Genomic DNA, 20,696 nt, shown 5'->3' with positions numbered 1-20,696 from the left:
GCAGTGACTTCAGTCAGTCCAGTCATTGCCCTTTCAAAATATCTAAACGCTTAGCTGCAAATCACTGCATGTGTTATTGTGAAGAGAGAAACAATAACAAACAAGCATACTGCCTCATAGATCCTGCCTCACTGCAGATGTGTTTATCTCTCTCTCTCAAACACACATGCACACACACACATAAGAAGGAGACAGAAAGACAGAGATGGCTTGTTGCATGAGGGTAAAAATGGGGGGGGCGACTGTTGACTGGCCTGCAAAGGTCAATGCTCTGTGCTTAATCCAGAGGGTGTAAAACAACGCAAACGCTCACCATTTATAACTCAGCAGGGCATAACTAACGAGTGACTCCAACGCCAGAGAAACTGGCCGGAAAATTTAGAGCGGGGTGGGGGGCGCTCCAGCCTGCAGGTTTAATCAAATAATCCCAAAACCAGCACTTCAACTCTGAACCCCAGGCCCCAGTAGCCTTGCTGTTTGGGAAAAGGCTTAGCAGAACGTATTTACCCTCAGAGTATCTCGTCCGCGCCAGGCACATTGGAATTAAAGCTTCACTACTTAACCTTTTGATGTTTCACAATTTAAAATAGAAAAGGCATCACATTTAATTTACATGTTCAAATACGAAAGGTACATCTGTATGCAACGAAGAGGAGCAAAGGAGGATGTCGCTCTACAATAGAGCAAGTTCTGAATCTGAAAAATAACCTGGCTCAAAGAGATCACGCTAAATGTTAAATGCTATTTTCTGTTTGTAAATGTGGAATAATATGTTAAGGTGAAACATCTGAAAATCCCACATATGCATATAATGATTTATAAAGATGTTATGCTGTGGTAATGAAGCTGTTATACATGTTTTGTAGAGGAATCAGAAGCATAGTTTTTATGTAGTGTTTCATAACTGTAACAGTAGTTGGAGCAGCAGTATTTAGCTGATTATGGACACCTTTATACAAAGAGCCCTATGGATATTTTAAAATAATATTCATATGGCTATTTAATAAGGAAACATTGCTATAGGCACAATTGTATAGTTTCATTCATCTTTCATATGCAGCCCTTTTGTTGCAGGGAAACTTTCTGGAAAATTTTCATATGCGCTTTGAGACATACTACATTACAGTATATTTACTCTATATTTTCATGAATGTCATTTAAATGAGGCTTTCATGAATCTCACATTTCTACCACCAACCGTATGAACCCAGCAACCCCAGAGCTCATAATAAAAATAGACAGCGGTATAAGGGATAAATAGTGTACAAACATGCAGCCAGAACAATGCCAGTGATAATTGATGCATATATGCATATATATGGTGACACAGAGATACTTAAACATGAAGCTGTAAATGTGAAAATCCCAGGAGATCAGCAGTTACAAAAATAGTCAAACCAGCAGTTATGGCACCAACAATCATGCCACGGTCAAAAACACTGAGATTCTTTTCCCCCATGCTGATGGTTGATGTGAACATTAACTGAAGCTCCTGACCCGTATCTGCATGATTTTATGGATTGCACTGCTGCCACACAATTGGCTGATTAGATAATCGCACATTGCTTTACACAACACAGCTTTGAGTCACTTATGGAAGCGTCCCAAATACCTGAAATACTGCTCTACACCAAGGCTGCCCAGTGATGTTAAGAGGACTGTAGGAGAATAGGAGGTTCTTGTTTTCTGATGTCACCCAAAGATGGTGATGTAGGTGACTGAGCAGATGTTTCTCATCACTTATGCTTCTCTTTTAGCAGTTTCTCATTTAGAGTCCTCTAAATAATATTATTTTTCAGATGTGATTTAACTTTTGGCAAAATATAAAAAGATTTCACCCCTATAAGCTTTGAAATAATTGCATAAAGAATGAGAATTATTATCATATCAGACTCACACACAGTGCTTCCTCCAGATTAACCAGTATGAATATGTTAATATTTTTAAGCATTTTCTTTTAAATGTATATCTAAAAGATATATTTTTAGCATCCACACTCTTCAAAACATGCTGTATGCTAATACATTTGCAGAAAATATAAGACTGTTATCTTGAGAGTTAGTTTTCGTCCAGCTGTAAGCACATTAGCTGCCTGTAGTCTAGCGGCTAAGGTACATGACTGGGACCCAGAAGGTTGGTGGTTCAAGCCCCGGTGTTGTGTCAATATGATCCACACCAGCCCTTGAGAAATGCCATTAACCCTGTAACAATATTTCTACGATTATGATTGGCTGAGGTTTATTTCTTTTAAACTAGTTTCATAATCTTTTTGACTGGGACAGTGCCATATTCTGGGTATGTGTAAGTTCCCATCTCACAACATATCTGCTATAGTTTATCCATAGTTCATTTATTCCAAATTCAAATTCAGCTTGGCATTAACGTGCTTTGGGATGTCCTTTCAGTTTGTCACTGTCGCTACAAAAAGCCCTTCAGGCCTTGCAGTTACATCTCTTTTGCTAAACCAAACTCCAAGTAAGCTGCAGTTCCGTGCGTCGCTGAGGTCATTTAATTCAGTAAAGACACACATGCCATAGGGCCCGCAATTCACAGGCCGATCGGGCATCAGCGTGCTGGGATGCGCAGGACAATTACCAAACGTCAGTCATGCAGAAATGGTGTGGACAGATATATCAAAACCCCCTTCCCACTGCGCCGGCTCAATCTCCCAAGCACAAGACAGATGCGTAGGGGTCAGAAAATGGGTACTTTACCTATTCTGCCAAAAAAGAACCAGAAGGAAAACAAGTTGAGGAATGGTTCAACAACCAGAGGTTAGGGGGGACGGTGAATATCAGGTAGTGAAGGAATGGAAATGGAAGGTGCAGAATTCGCATATACACCTGCACAGGCTAGCGCTGTTAACCTTCTGCTCAAAGCAGATCTGACAGAGTGGAGTCCAGAGGTTTCCATTAGCATGTGAACACACTCTACGGAAGGCAAAAACAAGTCACCCACCAAACCCTCAACTAAAGCATGATTAGGACCTTGGTGTTTAGCCTAGCGCTGTGGGTGTGGAGGGGCGTGCTTTAAGAACCATAGCACATTCTCCCACTAACACCGGCCTGTGACACCCTACCTGCCACTCTCGCACGAATCTCGAGTCCCAGCACAGTCGCGCGCTCATATCCAGATTACTACCAACGAATCCCCAGAAACAGGGTCTATGAATATGAGTGAACGGCTGGCAGGTTTTAATAAGGTTCTGTTCCCGCGCTGTCGGTGTTGTCTGGCGGTCCCGGTGCGCGACAGCGCTGTAGCCGAGCGCTGGCATTCCGGCTGCTCGCTTCTCCACGCCTTCGACGCTTCAATCAACCGCTGTCAGCAAGAAAACAGGCGCGGCGCACACAGCAGCATCAAAGGGTTTTCCTCCCGCGGCAAGAGGCTTTTTACTCCTAATGACGTTGCCACTGACAGTTCGGAATTATTCCATAGCATTTCCTGACCAACAAATCCTGCATTTATTACTTAAGGAGCTGATTACATATAACAGGCGTTGATGGATATTTCAAAGGCAACTCCGGCTTCAGTCAGTAATCGGCTGACAGAATGTTCCTCTGCACTCCATCAACGACCTGATTTGTTTTCATATGCGATATGTACCTACCTTCAGAGAAACCATAAATAAACTAGCTTTGCTGTACATAGGAAATAAAATATACTATGTGTATGTTTGAAGTAAATTAGAGAACATGAATTAATAATGTCTTGGCTGGGAATGGCACAAACAGTATTTTCTGGAAAAATGACAAATGTCAGCTGTCTCAATTTTTAAAAATGATATGTTTAATTATGTTTTGTGCGCTTTGCTTTATGTTTTTGTAAACATATCAGTGCCATGCGAGTTCATACCTGAACATATCAACCTTTGTGTTGAGACTCAATATCAATCTTTCTCTTAGACACGCCATGCTTTTTTCTTTAGAAATAACCTTTGAAGTCCGTCAGTAAATGGGCCAGAAATGCATGCTGGCATCGCAAGCTCCAGGCCTCAGTCCCAACAATGTCTTCATCAATTATGCCCCGCCGTCCAGCGTTAGGACAAATTAGCCTAATCCCACGAAGAGCAGAGTGGATTTAAGCTGGTCAGGGTTCCTCAGATTCTGCCTGTTGATGCAACAGCTCACAGGCCACAAGCTGTCCTCTGTGTGAGATAGCTAGCTCTCCCCTGCAATGCTCTGTGGTCGGGTAAAAAGAGCTATTCACTCAGACAAGTAAATCAGCGGCATATATCAGTGCTTTTGGTGTCTGTGGGCAATCGGCATAGCTATGATGGGAATGGTGGGAATTAAAAGAAAAACATGGTTCTTTAAAAAATAAACTGACCTTGCACTCTGTAAAGCCGTAGCATAAATTAATTAGTGTGAGGGTACACACAATTATAAATCCTCCAATTATTTTTATATACTTGCTTAAGCATATGGCTCTTTTATTTGAAACAGTAAGGAAAAAAAGGAGCCCTTTAGATTCTCTCGAGGTCAGCAAGCAGATAGTGTTCTGTGTTTTTCCATGTCAGACAGCATTATTTAAATGGTAAGGACTGCACATGGGCAAACATAAAAAATATAAATGAGTGTGTTCAGACTATGTCTCTTATTGTATGACTTAAATAAAAGAATATGGCTTTGCCACATTGATAATTAATGGTAAGCATATACATAGTTGCCATTGTGGAACTTTACTGCTGCATTTAAGAGCAGTGAGTTAATATTTACTGGCATTTACAATATTGCAGTACTCAAGGAAAATGTGTTTTTAATCCCCGGTTTCGTGATTTTAGTCATCATTATAACAATAGTAAGCAGTCCAGGAAATTGCACTGGAATGTTTCTTTCTAATTAAATCCTTGTACATCATCTACATAATGTATCTTTTACACAGATGTCAGTGCGTCTTTGAAGCTGGTGAATATACATATTATCCTTTTAAAATTAGATTCATAAGCTTTGCACAATGAAGGATCATCATTACTGGTACCAAAATGAAAACGAATATGAATTTATTTCAAGCAAATATATACAGCAAAATTATAACTCATGTTACAAAGAGTCTTTATCTGACCATATGTGGATTATTGTGTTTTGCTGTGAATGTCTGTGAAACTACATTTGTAGCAGGTACGAAATGTGAAAAGTCAAAAGCAGGACTTCAGACGCATGACTTTCTTCAGGCTCTTTGAAATGAAACAAAGTTTTCATTTGATTCTGCTTTTTAAATTCATTAAAAGGGATTAACAAAGTGAACCCCAGGAGATACACAGGTTGATTTTTTTTTCAGGTTTCAGGTCCAGCAGAACAAGGGACACTTGCAATTATTTAGAGTGCAGCCCGACACCCTTTCTGTAGACTGCAGGCAAATGAAGAGACTATCCAGTATTCTTCTCAATATGAAAACTGTAAGTGACCTTTTTTTTATTATTATTGTGAGCTTTTTTCAACTTCACACTCTTCATGGGAAACTTTCATGTTTAAAAGCTGCAGTACTAGCAGGGAGATGGCTGGAGGGACAGAGAGCTATAAACCATCATCCATTTTACGGCATCACATTCATTCACACTCCGCAGAACCGAGACGGCTATTTTCAGTCTCATTCGCTCAAAGCTCTGTCTGTCACTTGCCTGTCCTCAAATGCCTCCAAGATTGCGTTTGATGTGAAAGGTTAGGGATCTCTAAGCGCTTTCTTCAGTATAAATGTGATGACAGGTAAAGCTAGCAGAAAAGCTCTGCTTACTTTTCAAAGTCAACTTTACTTTTTTCCCGCTCACTCACTCTCTCTCTCTCTCACATGTTGCTACCATAGGTGCCATCTTAACAGTTATTGACCAGATCTAAAATTCAGAATATTCAAGTGATATGTGCTGTATATAGAAAGGCAGATGTGAAAAGTTTGACTAAGTATGTAGTTTATACATTCATAATTTGGAAACATTATCACTGGGTGGTCTCTAGTACCCACCCCTGGTGATCTCCCTGTCAATAAAGAGCGTAAGAGAGTGAAGGGCAATCTGGACACATCCTGTTCTGAATATTTGCCAACAGCAGTCAGAACAGGAGCAAACCTGTTCTCTCTCCAGAAATGATTGCACACCTTGGGAACAGTAAAGCCATCTCAAGGGTATTTGAATGCCATAACAAAAAAAAAAGATAAATAAGAACCCCAATTAAGTTATCTGAACGAATGAAATTTATGAATAAATAAGGTTGCCAAACAATGCAGCTAAGATAAGTTCCTCAACCCAAATTACGAGGGAAGAGACAGTGCAGCAGGTTAGGAGAACGATGATTAAGAAAACATTATCTTATAGCACAGCCATGCCAATTACTCCCCATGAGATAGTGTTTCAAACCCAATGATTAACCCGGATGCAGTCCTTAAATTACACAGCTGGCTAAAGAGATTGCCAAGTGAGAGAGTTAGGGGGTAAGATTCAATTTCACCCCTCACCCCTTATATTTATGAATATAAGCAGGTTTCACGTTTTTTTATTCTCATACAGTAATTTAAATTCATTTCAGTGGCTACTGAATTTGTAATGGTGTATGAGATTACTTAACATCCCTAAAGAAAAAAAGGTTGTACATTAACATACTTTAACAAGCCTGGCTGCTGGGTGATCAGCACTCTTGAGTCCAAAACATGGACTTCCACAATTAAATAAGACTCTAGCAGTAATGTTGTAGTATCGCTGACAAAATGAGAACAGTCTGGTGGTTTATTATATATTTTTAGAACAGAACCAAACAATGAACACCAGCCAGCTTCTTGTGACAAGAACAGATAATGTGTAAAATAAGGGTTAGATTTACTGTACTGAAGGACTGCAACTGCTTTCAGACGTAAAAACAGCCGCAATAAGGTCGCATTATATATGCGGGATTTACTAAACGGTCGCAACGGGTCAAAGTCGCTATTAAAAGTCCTTTTGATGCATAGGTAAATATCATGCATATGCATACCTGGAGTGAAGGCACCAACAGGGTGGATATTCTTTAAATCAGGGAAATTAAGTATTCCATCTGATTTACTAAAGCCGGGATTAATTGCGACTCCCTTCTTTGCCTGGAAAGCTCCTGAAAGCTCCTGAAAGCTCCTGAAAGCAGGCGGTATTTTTATGCGCCTATGGTTCACAGGCCCCATGCCAGGGAAGGGCGTTCGCCTACACACATCCACGGCAGCATGGGGTGGTGGGGATGAACACATGCACGGAAAGGAGACAGGATTTATACTAATCACTTGTAATGTATTTTCAGAAATAATATGAAACTAGAAATTCCGATCGCTGAGCGGTCAGGAAAAAAAGCCTCCCCGCCTGCTCTTCCACAGCCTTGGCCTGTTTTTCTTCCCAATGCACTGCAATTCCAATTTCAATATAAGTCCTCTTTTTGAATGTATCCATATGACCTTGACCTCTGACCTATATAGTTTGGTCATTTGGGAAATATGTGCCCAGTGTGAAGCTTTGGGTTTATGCTTTGTTTGTCTCAATCAGATATATTGTACTTGAGTTAACAGCAAAAACATGTTTTCTAAGGTGGCCGCCCTGTCAATCACAAAACAAATAGATGTTGCACAACTTCAGTTAATATACATCTCTGATGAACAACGACATACAGTATAGACAATTGTAGGCCAAAAAAGTCACACCCAGGTTTTTCAATTGGCCCAGGTTGAATGTGGCTGAATGCTACAACATCTCTTGGCGAACAATATAAACATGTTGTGAATCAGACTGCAAGACCTGCCTTTATCTGGACTAAAACAAATTATTTTTCTTCCACAAGGGTCCCATGATTATCTGATCATTCCCTGTGTAAGGACAAATGAATAAACATCTAGATGTCACCGGTAAATCTCACAAACACTCAGCCATCTGGAACAACAGTTTTCTTTTGCCAAGCTCCAGACTTTGTGTTAGTCCCCAATGGGCCGGCAGGAACATCCATGTCTTGGATGATATATTTAAAGAGGAGGGTCTTCATTACTTTCAGGATCTGAAGGAAATCTCTCCATTCCCTGGATTCTCCTGGTGCTTTTATCTGAGATTCCGCAGTCTACAAAACATACGGGATGCCATGGAATACATCATATAGTCAAATTACTCTTTTCTACTGTTGGCAGGAGAAGCCCGTTCTCTTCTATTTATGACATGCCCCTCAAGATAAGACCGCTTGCTGTTACTTCCATATGGCACAGAACAAGATTTGGGCTTTGAATCAGAACGAAAAACTACCTAATGCGAGAATTATTTTGAACTTCTTGGGAAGTGAAGGTGGGGAGAGTGACTGAGTCGAGCCTTCATCCATAGGCACTGCCCACCAGGGTGGCAGCAGCCATTTTGAGGTGCAGAGACGCGTTGAAAAGCGGAAAGCAGGACTCAGTCCTGATGTGTGTCGAACAAGTAGAGGGGAACTAATGAAAACGGAGGACAGGAGAGGCAGTTACACTTTATTCTCTCTCTCTCACACTCACTCACTCACTCAGTCTTTCTCTCTATTCAGTTGTTTGATTTAGCTATAGCTGTTATAGTCCTTGGTTAATGAGACTCATGACTGATTTCTATGAGTAATGTGCAGTTTCTCATATCGGGTGAAGTTATATGGTGATTAAAACGCACACAAAAGTTTTATATCGTCCCACAGTTTGCCTGCTGTGCTCAGAATATGGGAGAACGTGGCTTCCAGCCCACTAAATAAACAGCAGAGCGTGACCGTCACTCCCACAGAGAAACGCAGTCTGTCTTCAACAGCAGACTGCTTCTGAATTATTAACGGCAAGCAAATGTGTCGGCCATGAGTCAGACCATTCATGTGCTTTCACCATGAATGTCCAATTATCATGTGAATATGCACCTACTGTATCTTTTTATTGCATGTAAATTACAACATGCACGCATCTACAGAGGTTTTCATTCTCTCATGAAAGAATAAAGGAATAAGGTTTTTCAAGTGGAGAAAACCAGACTCTGCTTTATCATTTCCATTGCCAAAAGAAATCTGCGCCAAGATTTATATTTTCCTCCAGGCCAGACGAAAACCCAAAGCAGTATCTTTTCTGCTGTTACCCATCGTTCTGCCTCCCATCTCAGTCTCAGTCTCCCTCTCTCTCTTTCAGATATGCATGCACACACACACACACACACACACACACACACACACTTTTAGTCTTTAAGTCAATTTGGCAAAATGATGATAGGAGCCATTGGAGATCCTATGTGGCTGCAACACTGTGAATAACTTGAACCTACCTGCGAAAGCCACCAGTCAGAGCCACAATGGCGTCAGGTACAATTGAGCGCACTATGTCCTCCACCATTCTTCCCACTGCCTCCGCTTCTGCCTTGCTGATGGACTTTGAGATGTCATCATAGTACAGGAAACCTAGCAACCAGTCAGAAAATCATACTTTTGTGTAGTCTGTCGTCAATAACACAGATTACTTTATTCACAGACCACTGGCAATGTGGTGGCTCGTCTTCAGAAATGTATTACACCAGTGCTGTAAAATATATCTTATCAAACCCTGTGGGTCTTCCTTTCCCTTGGTTCTCTACCTGGTTTTGAGCATTCCACCTGTTTTTCTCCCTAACTGATGCTCAATCCCAAACTTCATCCTGTCCCAACTCTGTCTGTCAAAATTCTCTCCCTGGGATGAATCTGAGAAAATGTGCTCGAGGCCTAACCTGAGAAGATCTACTCTTTTACACACACGATCCTGGCTCATCCAAGCGATGGCATCATACAGTTCAGGTTATGACACTGACCAGCAGGGGACGCCATTGGAGCTAATCGAGTAACGTGCATTCCAGGATACAGACGCTTGTGTGGTGGATGCCAAAGGCAACAAGGGCCTCCTGAGTTTGTTTAAAAAAAAAAAACTTAAAAAAAACTGAGATTTATATACTTCTATACTGCAAGTCATTTTCCCTGATGAACAAGCTGTCAGCTATGAATGGGTTTCATTTAATTTATTCAGAAATATGATCATTCTTATGGCATACCAATTTCTCAGACGGCGAAAAACAAATATAGTACATATTTTCCACAGGTTGTGATTTTTTTTCCAAAACGATGCTTTCATCAACATAAGCAGACATTAATCTGTCTGCTGATTGTATTGTTTGGCAGGAAAACCTTTGCAATTTATTTTGCTGCTTGTGGACTGAACATTGTAATCATAATAGCTTTGCATGCAGGTAATATCTCTGATTCAGTAATCATATTTGTTAGCAAGGAATGTGGAAAATTCATATATAACTCAAATACAAAATGGGGCCTTTACAAAACAAAATACATAAAATGTATAGCGCAATGTAGCTCTGATTGCATCGAAAATGCAATGTTTGGAGTCCTGACACTGCCCAACAATTCTCTTTTATAACTGAACCAATGACTGGGAACCACTTTATGTTTGTATCTCTTGAAGGTTTTGCAGCTCTGATCAAGTACAGTATATGACTCAGCTTAAACCCTGAGATTAATTTGGAAAGTGAATGGAGGCCCGTCTATTAAAGGGTTTCTGTCACAGCTAACAGGGTCCAGACAGTGTGCTCAGTCATAACTAGTCGGGTCTGGCTGCAGGAAAGAGTTGAGGCCCTTGAATGAGTTCTCTGGCTGTATGCATCGAGCCCTGTTTCTATTGTGTAAGCACTTTTTCTGTGTGGATCACAGTGTTTAGACCAGCTGCATAATCCGGCCGTCCTTGAGAAGAACATTCCCACAGTCTGGCGATGTTTGCTGATCCACTGTTGAAGCGTTTGATAGAATATTACATTCCCATGCCAATACCCTGACCCTCTGCCACGACCTCAATCGCACGAATCCCGCTCATTTTAATTATCCGCCGCGCATTAATATACAGTATACACAATTTTCAGACACTTTAAACATCCCCCCCTCCCATTAACATTCCCACGAGGTGACGCTACGGTTCTTGAACAAAAAGCATTAATTATCTCTTGCCAGCAAAGAGAGCGAGTGCCTTATTAAATTCAACTGCTCTGCCGGTGACATTTAGAGTTTTTCACAGCGTTTCTCCAACATTATACTAAAGATGGTTAATCCAAGCCATTATCCTGCTGTGCTCTACCTGCTTTCCCGTCGAGCTCTGCTGTTGACTCTTCCCCCTCAAGGCTCTGGGAAACCCTGCCATATTAATTGCTAATCCCACTATAGGCCTGCAAATTCATAACCTCTGCCTTCTACCTTGCATGACAAAAACAAAACCAACCAAAACAATCTGAATACTGCTTCAGATTGCAGCTAACCAAGACGCCTTAATAACAGGAATGAATAATAGAAATGGCATTCTATTTCTCCGGTCCACTTCATCCACCTGTATCCCTTAGCAAGGCAAAAGCGATGGTGCTAATAGGGCTCTTAGTCACATAAGATCATAGTCGCTTCTAATACTTATTGGATATAGTCTGAAGTGGTTTGTCAGGAACAAGCTCAGTCGGGCTTGCTAATGAGGGCTGAATTTTGGGCTGAAATTGAAATACTGTAACACCAAATATATTTCTTAGTCGAGAATGAGATCCCTGTGAAAAAAATATTCAGGCATTTTTGAATCCACCTGGGCAGACTCGAGGGTTCAGGATGAAAGATGAAGAGGAGGAGAAGGAGAAGGGGAAGAAGATGGAGGAGGAGAAGGAGGTGGTCATCATCCCTGTGACAAACTGCATCCATCGCTGTGTCCAACCTTTTTAAGACTGCAGTTGTAACAAGAAGGAGCTCAATCCTTACCCTGGTTAACTAGCATAGTGCGCATGGTCCACCTAAACAGCGCTGAATGGGGATGTAAACAGGATGTCCTGTCAGTCAGGAAAGTCAGAGCGCCCGTACCACCTGAAGGACCTTACAATGGAGGCATATAAGCCCTGCAAACCACCAGTAAAAAAACATTTCCCCTTGGTTTGATTTTCTTTTTTTTTTCCTTTTGCTGTGGAGAATGACCCTATGTGCCCTTTAATTATCTAAACCCCCGCCAGACAAACCACGTCAAGGCGAAGTGTTAATAGTTTGCAGCGCATCACTGCCGTCTCTGTCAGGAAGCGTCCCTCAGGAGCCCCGGCCCATCTGTGAGACGGGCACAGCTGCCCGCGTTCAGCACCGCCGTCAAACGTGTTCATCTACAAAACCATGCGCTTTCACATATTTCTAAAAATCTCATTAAAAAAAACACAAAACCTCTACTTTGTCATGTGGTTCCATTTCTGCCTTTAATAGAACATATTTTACACTTGCATGCGTCTTTTCTCTAACAGCCAAAGATCGGTGTAATTGAATTAATTTCTTTAGGACTTTAGAAATAGAGCTTTCTAGAAGAAACACCTACATCCATTTAAATTGTACTCATTGTAAGCAAAGGGAAGACAGTGCAGTACTGTTACTGTAACGTACCTGCTTTCTGCATCTTGTTTAGATGTACGCTCTGGTCAGCGTGGATGTCTGGAAAGCTCCGGAATCCCTTCCGGTACCACTTCTCTGCAGTCTTGGGTCCAACACCAAATACACTTGTAAAGAGCTGCCAACAAAGCCAGAGTAAGGGCATTTGGACCTGATTCTTTGACAGGACAACCTTGACTACAGCAAAAGAGAGCAGTGATATTGAGTGTGGTACTTGGGCAATACAACTTAAAAAGCTTATGCGCAATCAAAATATATTTTTTAAGACCCTTAGAACATAAATACTGTGTTATATGTAAGAGATAACCTGTTTTATAAATGGAAAACCTGTTGAATGTAGCCTATAGTTAATAAGGAAATAAAGGAAAATAAAGGAACATGTTTTTCAGAAGTGGCTGGACTTGGGCAAGGATGTGTTAACCGTCATTCAGTAACAGCTCAACAACAAGAAGACTGAAGGAAACCAGGGGAGAGGTTCACTCGTTTTGCAAAATTTTTCAAGAGCCTGTTTTTTATCTTCCTGCCTTACAAACAAGCCGTCGGTGATGGAGCAGTGTGCGGAAACCGGCGAAGGTGAAAAGCACCTTCAGCGTTTGGTATCTGTCATCGTTCACAATGTCCTGCACTTTGGAGGAGATGCCACTCTCAAGGATCTCCTGGGGAGGACAAAAAAGCATCCAAACATGTTACTCTTCTCACTGCGGGAGAGCAATCCCACAAGAATGCTTTTAGTCTGATTTATTCAAAAAGTGTGTGTGTGTGAGAGAGAGAGAGAGAGAGAGAGAGAGAGAGAGAGAGAGAGAGAGAGAGAGAGAGAGAGAGAGAGAGAGAGAGAGAGAGAGAGAGAGAGAACAACATCGTACAGTTAAACAGTTATGATGTGCAGCAGATATCAGAGGAAGAAAAACCACAGCCATCTCTGTTAAAGACCCGGGTCTGGATTCAATCAACATTTGTCCTTTACTTTGACTTTGATTTGAATGCAAATCTGCATCACAGTGATCGTGAAAATTAACTTGCCCAATTGAGTTTGTAAGGGAAAAAAGTAAAGCTTTTGTTTACTTGTAAGTCAGAGTTAGACAAATGTTGACTGCATTCAGGCCAAAGAGAACGTGTAAATCCTTGATTCAATCAATTTGTCCTTATTGACTCCCAATTAAATGCAAGTGTTTTTTTTCTCAGCAATCACCAAAATGAACTCACCAAACTGTGTTTGTGAAGATAAGTAATACTTTTCTTTAATTGTGAGTCAAAGTTAAGGACTAATGTTGATTGAATAAAGACCTACTCTAAGACAGTTTTTGTTTGCTTGGTTTTATTTTTATACTCCTTTGTGTTTAAATATCAGTGAATGAGCTGCATTTCCTCCTGATGCTACTTTGCACACGCGTGCATCTGTCTGTACAAGCACCCTCATAAATAGCGTATATAGTAGAGTAGTATAGAGTATAGAGTAGAGTTTTCAGAGCACGTTCCCAATCCTATATGGCATAGAGTCTGTTGAATTCAAAGTTGAGAAGGGACATCTTGGTCTGTCATCTGTGTATTTCATATGCAGAAATGTAGTGACATATTTTGAACAGGCGTTCTCTCCTGCCACCCACAGTGCACAGGCCAGGGGTCCTCGCACTCCAGTCAGGATGACAGTGGTTTTGTCTGAGGTTATTCCAAGTGACGGGGCCCTGACAGCCTGTCAGAAGGGATTGTTGGAAACAGTGTGCCGTCATGGAGACGGGGGGCTACCTCGATGACAGCTCTCGTTTGGTCCCCCAGACAGGGAACGCCGTGCAGGTCAGAGAGACGGTGCACCGCTCCCGGCAGGCTCTTCAGGACTGAGGCTGCCCGCATGAAGGCCAGGCAGGGGCCGTCGTTCTCACAGAACTCAGCGTTCTCCGCCAGAATATCAAACGCATCCTGGAGAGCGGGGGGGTAAAGCAGGCAAGCGATAGAGTGAGGGAGAGAGAGAGAAAGAGAGTCAGGGAGCGAGAGATTGAGAGAGAGAGGGGGGGGGGGGGAGGGAGATTGAGAGAGAGAGAGACATATCAGGTGAGCAGTTGCTAGCTGACCCGTGGCAGACTGCCGTGAAATTTGGTATAGACAGCCCCACTCCGCCACGCTACACTGCGCTCAGAGGTCTGTCCTGGCTGACCGAGCCATAGCACCGGGCTTCCAGGCCCGGGAGACGAACGTGTCACTCCCCCGTCTTCACTGTGGAGTCCCTGTAGAGCCTGCATGAAGGCCACTGTGCTGCAGGACACCGGCAGCACTAGAGCCACACTTCTGGAACATTCATCAGAACAGCCACGGACTGGGGGGGGCGCTTACTGTGGAGTGGAAAGTTACAAGTATGTGCTTTAAAATCATTGGGGGAGGCTATTGAAGAGATGCCAGTTGATACTGACAACCAGACTCCATAGTTCATAGAGACTGTAGTACAGGCCATTTCTCTCCATTTGCTTATTCATGTGTACTGTTGCACAGCTGAATCAACCATGCCCCCCCCCCCCACCCTCCTAACCCCTGATCCGCATTACTTTTAAGTGCTTAGATAATTTTCAGTACCAGCACTGTGGCGTTCAGTCTTGACCTCAATTTGCAGAGTAGAAAAATGTTCAAACAACTGACAGTACTCTCCCACTTGACAAGCATTTTATCCAGAATTGTTTTTTTAATAATGCATTTCGGTGCAATGTCAAGTTCTACACTACACAAGCACAGAAGCAGGAAGTTGTGTGGTAGGTGTAGAGATTATAGCAAAGTGCCTCAGCATATGAGAGGATCCACCTGCCTGCTCATCGTGACAAAGTGAAAGTTTCCCCAAAGTCCAGCGGAAAAAGAAAAGAAAATGTCCAACAAAGAAAAGCAAAGACGTATCTAGTTTAATTGGTGTCAGGAAAACATTTGACCGTTTAACCCCTTCTCTGAAAAAAGAGAGAAGGCTTTCAGAAGTCTTTTAAATATTAACCGCATTGTCCGCTCTGGAGTTGCTGCAGGGGCTCTAGAACATTTCATTTCAGTAATTGACTTCTCCCCCCATCTAACACCAGGGGCCCCCATTTTGTCTCCTCCTCTGGGGGGGGGGGGATTATATTAAACATGCATCAGGAACCCGTCCATTTAAACTAAAAGCACTTCACTTCCTGTAAAGAGATGTGTCGGGTTTGTTTATGTTACATCAGGCAGGATCTGTGCGTCTTTTGCGTGCGGCTCGTGACTCTTTAAAGCATGCGCGATTTTGAAATGCAGTGCGTGTGTTGTGTAAAATCACAGGAAGGCAATACACAGAGTCTAGTCATGTCGCAGTCCTGGATTACAAGTTCAGGAAGACAATGAAAGAGACTTCAACCAGTCCAAGGAAAAAGGGCAGAAGTCTCTGGGTCAGGGCCTTGTCTCATGTAATTAACTGAATGGAACATTCCGTCGACAGGCACATCTCCTTATCAACATTCCCAAATCATAATACAGCACTGGGACTTCCTCCTCTCAACCAGAAATCTGCTGAAGTCTTAAGACTGATGAACCCTAATCCTAGAGGGCCACAGAATGTAATGGTGTTTCTAAAAACTCTGCACTCATTTGATCAATTAAATTAACGCATAGTTAACACAACTGGCTTTTTTGCTCTGAACTGGCTCTTGATTTTAAGGTAAAAGCAAAAACCAGCAAACCCTGCTGGTCCTGCCAGGAGAAAGGACGAAGACAAAGAGTAAGGAAGTAGAGAGGATGGAGCATTAGGAGTTCTGGAGCTGGACGTCTGGTCACAGGAATCCTCAAGGAGAAGGCAGAATCCTCAAGGGTCAGGGGATGCTGTTCCAGACGGTGGGCTGACACGCCGGGCCCATAGAGACAGAACATGCTCATCCATGAGAAACACTCCGACAGGCCAATGAGTGATGAATCAGAGCCCCACACTCAACGAGGCCAGCCAAGCCCCCGCTGGCACAGGGAGAGGGTCAGGGTCCTGCGTTTGTGGGGAAGCCCTGTGAGTACGGGGGGAATGGAACTGGTGGGTTTCCAGAAAGCAAGTGCTAACCTCCTAACTGAATTTCCCGTGAAAAGCTGGCGATGCGATCTGGGAGTGCTGGTCCCGGCCTACTCATCCCACATGCCGTGCTCGTCTCTCCCATGGTGCGGGACCTCCACCCTGTGTCAGCGGGACCGTATGGCTCAGAGCCCTGTGGGACGCTGGAGGCTGCAGGCTCTTTCTCAATCCCTGGGCTGTACCTGCTACCTCACTGCTCTATTCCGTACACACACACAAGCTGTCAGGTCTGTGTCCCATGCAAAGCTAGCGCTGCAAGAACAACAAGGACGTCTCCCTGCATTTGCATTTTTTACAGTAGAAAGAGAATGTGTGAGTGAATTCATGAATGCGTGACAGAATGAGCACATGTGAATGAGTGATGCAAGAGAAGTGCTGCAAAAAGATACACAGCGAGGAACTAATGGCTACACACCTGTCTCAAGCCTACCACCAAATAGCAATTAATGGTTGTATCACCGATACCCCCACCATTCTGATTGAAGAATCACAAAGCTATGTTAGACGATCTACCTGAATGCACCTTGATGTCTTCAACAAAGACATTAGTTTGTCTGTCCACTGCTGAGTATGAGTAAGAACAGATGGATTGTCAATACTCTTTCAGAAAGTGTCGTCTTCAGCGACCACGGTAAGGACCTCAGTGTAGGGTCAGGAAGCAGTGTAGCCGCTCTTGTTGGAGGAGCTCTGTGGTTGGGGGTTCGGCCAGCAGGACCCCATGAACATCCAGGGCATCTAGAAAGCTTTAATTAGGATACATCTTGGATACATCCCCGCCTCGTGTCCTCTTCCTGGCTATTTTACAACCATTCCATAAGTTTATTATTGTGCTTACAGTGCATGTTAAACTGTTGTTTTTTTTTGTTCCCATTGCTAGACTTGTGACAGTCAATTAGCATCTGTCCCTTATGAATTGACGGTTCTTTGGATTTTTCCATTCTTATGGTTGACAAAGAGAGCTTTTTACCTCATTTTGGGTGATGGAAGTGATGGAATGTCACAATGTGGTTCCTGTAGATTAATTGCAAGATGAACTAAATAAAGTAAACTTCAATTTCACTGTTTGATTGTCTTTGCAATAATTGTTAGGGGTGCCAATAATTTTGACACCTAGGGTTTTTAAAAGAAATTAGATTAAAAAACATGAGAGGACAGAGTTGTTAATTATATGCAGCCTTTTTTCTCCTTTTTTATTAAGGGTGCCAATAATTCTGGATCAATCATTCTGGAGCCTGCTGCTATGTATGTGTGTGTGTGTTTCTTTGCGTCTACATATCTGTACATACCTGTAGCTCTGCATAGCTGAAAACTGTCTGGCATCACTGAACCATCAGATATGTAATGCATACTAATCAACAGATTAATTATTTAAATTTTGCAATGTTTTGATACTGCGAGGTTTCAAAATGAATGTGCGTGTGTGCATGAATGAATGGGTGCTTATCCGTTTTACACTGCATATGCTCTCTTTTCATTTAGCTGATATTTAGCTTTTATTAATTTACTGTATGAAACTGTGCAGATGGATGCCGTATTTATCCTCTCTTCATTTGTCTCTCAGTTTGCTTCGCAGGTCACAAAGACAATATTTCCCCTCTCAGATCCATTATATTTATCGTTAGGATCGGATACACCAAAATATGAATAATCTCCCCCACCCCCCTAAAGCTGCTGGTGGGAAGAGATCCCACACAGAGTTTCACACAGAGAGTGGTCTGAATTGGGTGTATTATTGTGTGTGGTGCATGGGCATGGCGCATGGTGCATGGCGCATGGTGCATGGCATGCTCTCCTCCTCTGTTCTCCTTGGGCTCAGACTCAGCACATTGGTGGGTTAATGCGCCCAATCAGGCAGCCATTGGGTCTGGCCTCCATGCGCTTGAAAGTGTTCAGTTGTGTGTCTGACTGGTGTCTGTGTGTGCCTGGATCTACAGTATATACTGTATGTGTGTGTGCGTGTGTGCGTGTGTGTGTGTGTGCGTGTATGCGCGTGTGCATGTGTATGTGTATGGGCGTGTATGCGCGTGTGCATGTGTATGTGTGTGTGCGTGTGTGCACGCGCACAGGTTTCCTTACTGTGAAGACCTTGTTGTGGTTCTCCGTTGTGGTCCTTCGCTGGCATGCGTACTGTGACACAGCCCAGACCGGGGCGGTCGGCAGGCATGGCTTCACCACTGGCTGCTTCTCCTGCAGAAGAACACCATCCAAATATTATATTTTAATCCTCTATGGGACTAAGGAAAAACAGAAGATTATAAAAATGTGTAACTTTTTTTAATTTTATTTACCACATCCAGTAAAGCTACAATGGTTGCTCACATGGTCAAACTGTTGGGTTTGCAGAGGAAGTAACAGAGATAATGGCATAGTCTCAAGCACATGGTAGAAGGATGTCATGGTAAGTTAAGTTTGAAGTGGATAATTCACACAAATATTGTTGAAAAGATGTGGCAGTGGTTTATAAAGATCTTTATGCATATAACCAGTAATTTTGAAATATACACACTCCATAGGACTGCAAAACAGTGTCATGTATAAATAAACTACCATTTAAGGGTAAATATTTACTAGATAGTGACACTGCTATAGGGTCATTCCGGTTCAATGCAAATTAACTAATTGACTGCAGCCCAGCATCTCTTAAATGTATTTAATTATTTGTGTAGTCATAGGCAATGATGAGGAACTAAAGTCCTGAAAATTGGGCCATCACTTAAAAAGTTTAAATTCACATCTTCATAATTCTACAAGCAAACTGCCAAATAATTTGGTATCTTGGGAATTCATAGTGTGTAGAATTCAAATGTAGTGTCATAAAACATCTATCTATTTTCTTTTTGAAGATATCAGGCCTTTCATGTGATATTTTACTTACAAGACGCCGTTTTCATGGGGTCATATCTCTGAAAGGTAAACCATATTTTCACTGTCCATTTTGTGTCAATGTAAGCCTTATGAGAGACTGTTCTCCCATAAAAAAAGAGAATATCACCTTTCATGACAGAAATTGTTAGCTATAGGTATAAGAAAATTTTTTAGCCCTTATAGGACAAAATCATTTATAAATGACTATTCTCTAAAAAGGTTAAAGGTTAAACTTCAATGTAATGTTTCAAAGGTCAAATGTGCTTTTTTAAAGTGCCATTTCATAATCCATACCATAGAGGGTTATGGTCAAAGGCCAAAGTGTAACAATTTCAGAGTTTCAGTCATTTATTGTCACTTCTTGCCAACACTCCTGTCTTCACCACTGCCTGAAAACATTGCCCTGTTTTCAAACCACATGCTTTGCAGCAAAGCAGAACATTGCCCATTGCTTTGCTACAGGTGAGGGAAATGAGTCGAATCAGCAGAGGTGGAGGTGTGGAGACCAGGTTTGCAGGGAGGCTGGACTTTGAACCGTGTCACACCTGTCTCGCACACAGGTGCGCCAACGCAAGTCAAAAACCCTAACCCTACTAACCCGACCGCAGTCGGCCAACGCAAAATCCATCACACTGAGTAAACAGAAGCTGCCGATGGCTAAATTACTGTGAAACATTGATGCGTTTGAAAACACTGTGGGAGTCAGCTTGAATGAGATTTTTATTACAACATGTCATTTCCATCTGATATGGAGAACAATGTGTGCCACTAATCACTGCGAACTGTTTGTAATTTCAGCCTGACATTGCAGCTCATTATTTATTTGTGAAATAGATTATATTTCCCCGGCCAGTCTGCGACAGTGACAGTTATACATCTTCATTCCTTTGCAATATTTTTCGCTCTTGAATCCATTTATTCAAAACCGCAGAGTTTCAGCCTAGACTCAGAAACACTTGAACACTGCTTTTGTTACCGTAATATATTATTTATGAACCAGTTCCCTTCATGTGATTAAGCTTGCATTATATATTTTTTACAAGCATGCTTGTGTCCACCAAAGGAGAACATGATGAGAAGGAATGTATGAAACAGACAACAAATGAAAGGTATCAGAGCAATTCCCAGCACTGCAAAAATCTAGAACTTTCTCTCAGAACAGGAAAAGCTGGCATAAATAGTCTCCAACGCATTTCATTTGGTCTGGGTTGCAGGGTCAGGTGACGGCATGACCATTATGTCAATTACGAAAGAGTATAGCTGTTAACCTATAACATAAAGAATGAAAAAAGCCCTAATCCAATTTTCTTCTTTGCTAAATTGGCTTTTCATTCCGACAGAAAATTGCTCTTCATATGTAATGTATGAAAAGGATTAGAGGCGTA

The 20,696-nt window shown here is 42.1% G+C and overlaps 1 protein-coding gene across 1 annotated transcript in view; it reads right to left on the bottom strand.

Moving 5' to 3' along the window:
• Positions 1-20,696, bottom strand: part of dntt (deoxynucleotidyltransferase, terminal) — a 63,797-nt gene that overhangs the window by 35,523 nt on the left and 7,578 nt on the right. Inside the window, exons 3-7 of the mRNA XM_061228488.1 lie at positions 18,523-18,633; positions 14,148-14,318; positions 12,989-13,060; positions 12,399-12,522; positions 9,245-9,377 (exon numbers count right to left, since the gene is read on the bottom strand). Coding sequence (XP_061084472.1) covers positions 9,245-9,377; positions 12,399-12,522; positions 12,989-13,060; positions 14,148-14,318; positions 18,523-18,633 — 611 coding nt within the window. The remainder of the gene's footprint in view (positions 1-9,244; positions 9,378-12,398; positions 12,523-12,988; positions 13,061-14,147; positions 14,319-18,522; positions 18,634-20,696) is intronic.

The sequence above is a fragment of the Conger conger genome, chromosome 18 (assembly GCF_963514075.1).
Source record: "Conger conger chromosome 18, fConCon1.1, whole genome shotgun sequence".
NCBI lineage: Eukaryota > Metazoa > Chordata > Actinopteri > Anguilliformes > Congridae > Conger > Conger conger.
The sequence above is the reverse complement of the archived record's forward strand: the minus strand, read 5'-3'. Positions and strand labels throughout refer to the sequence as shown.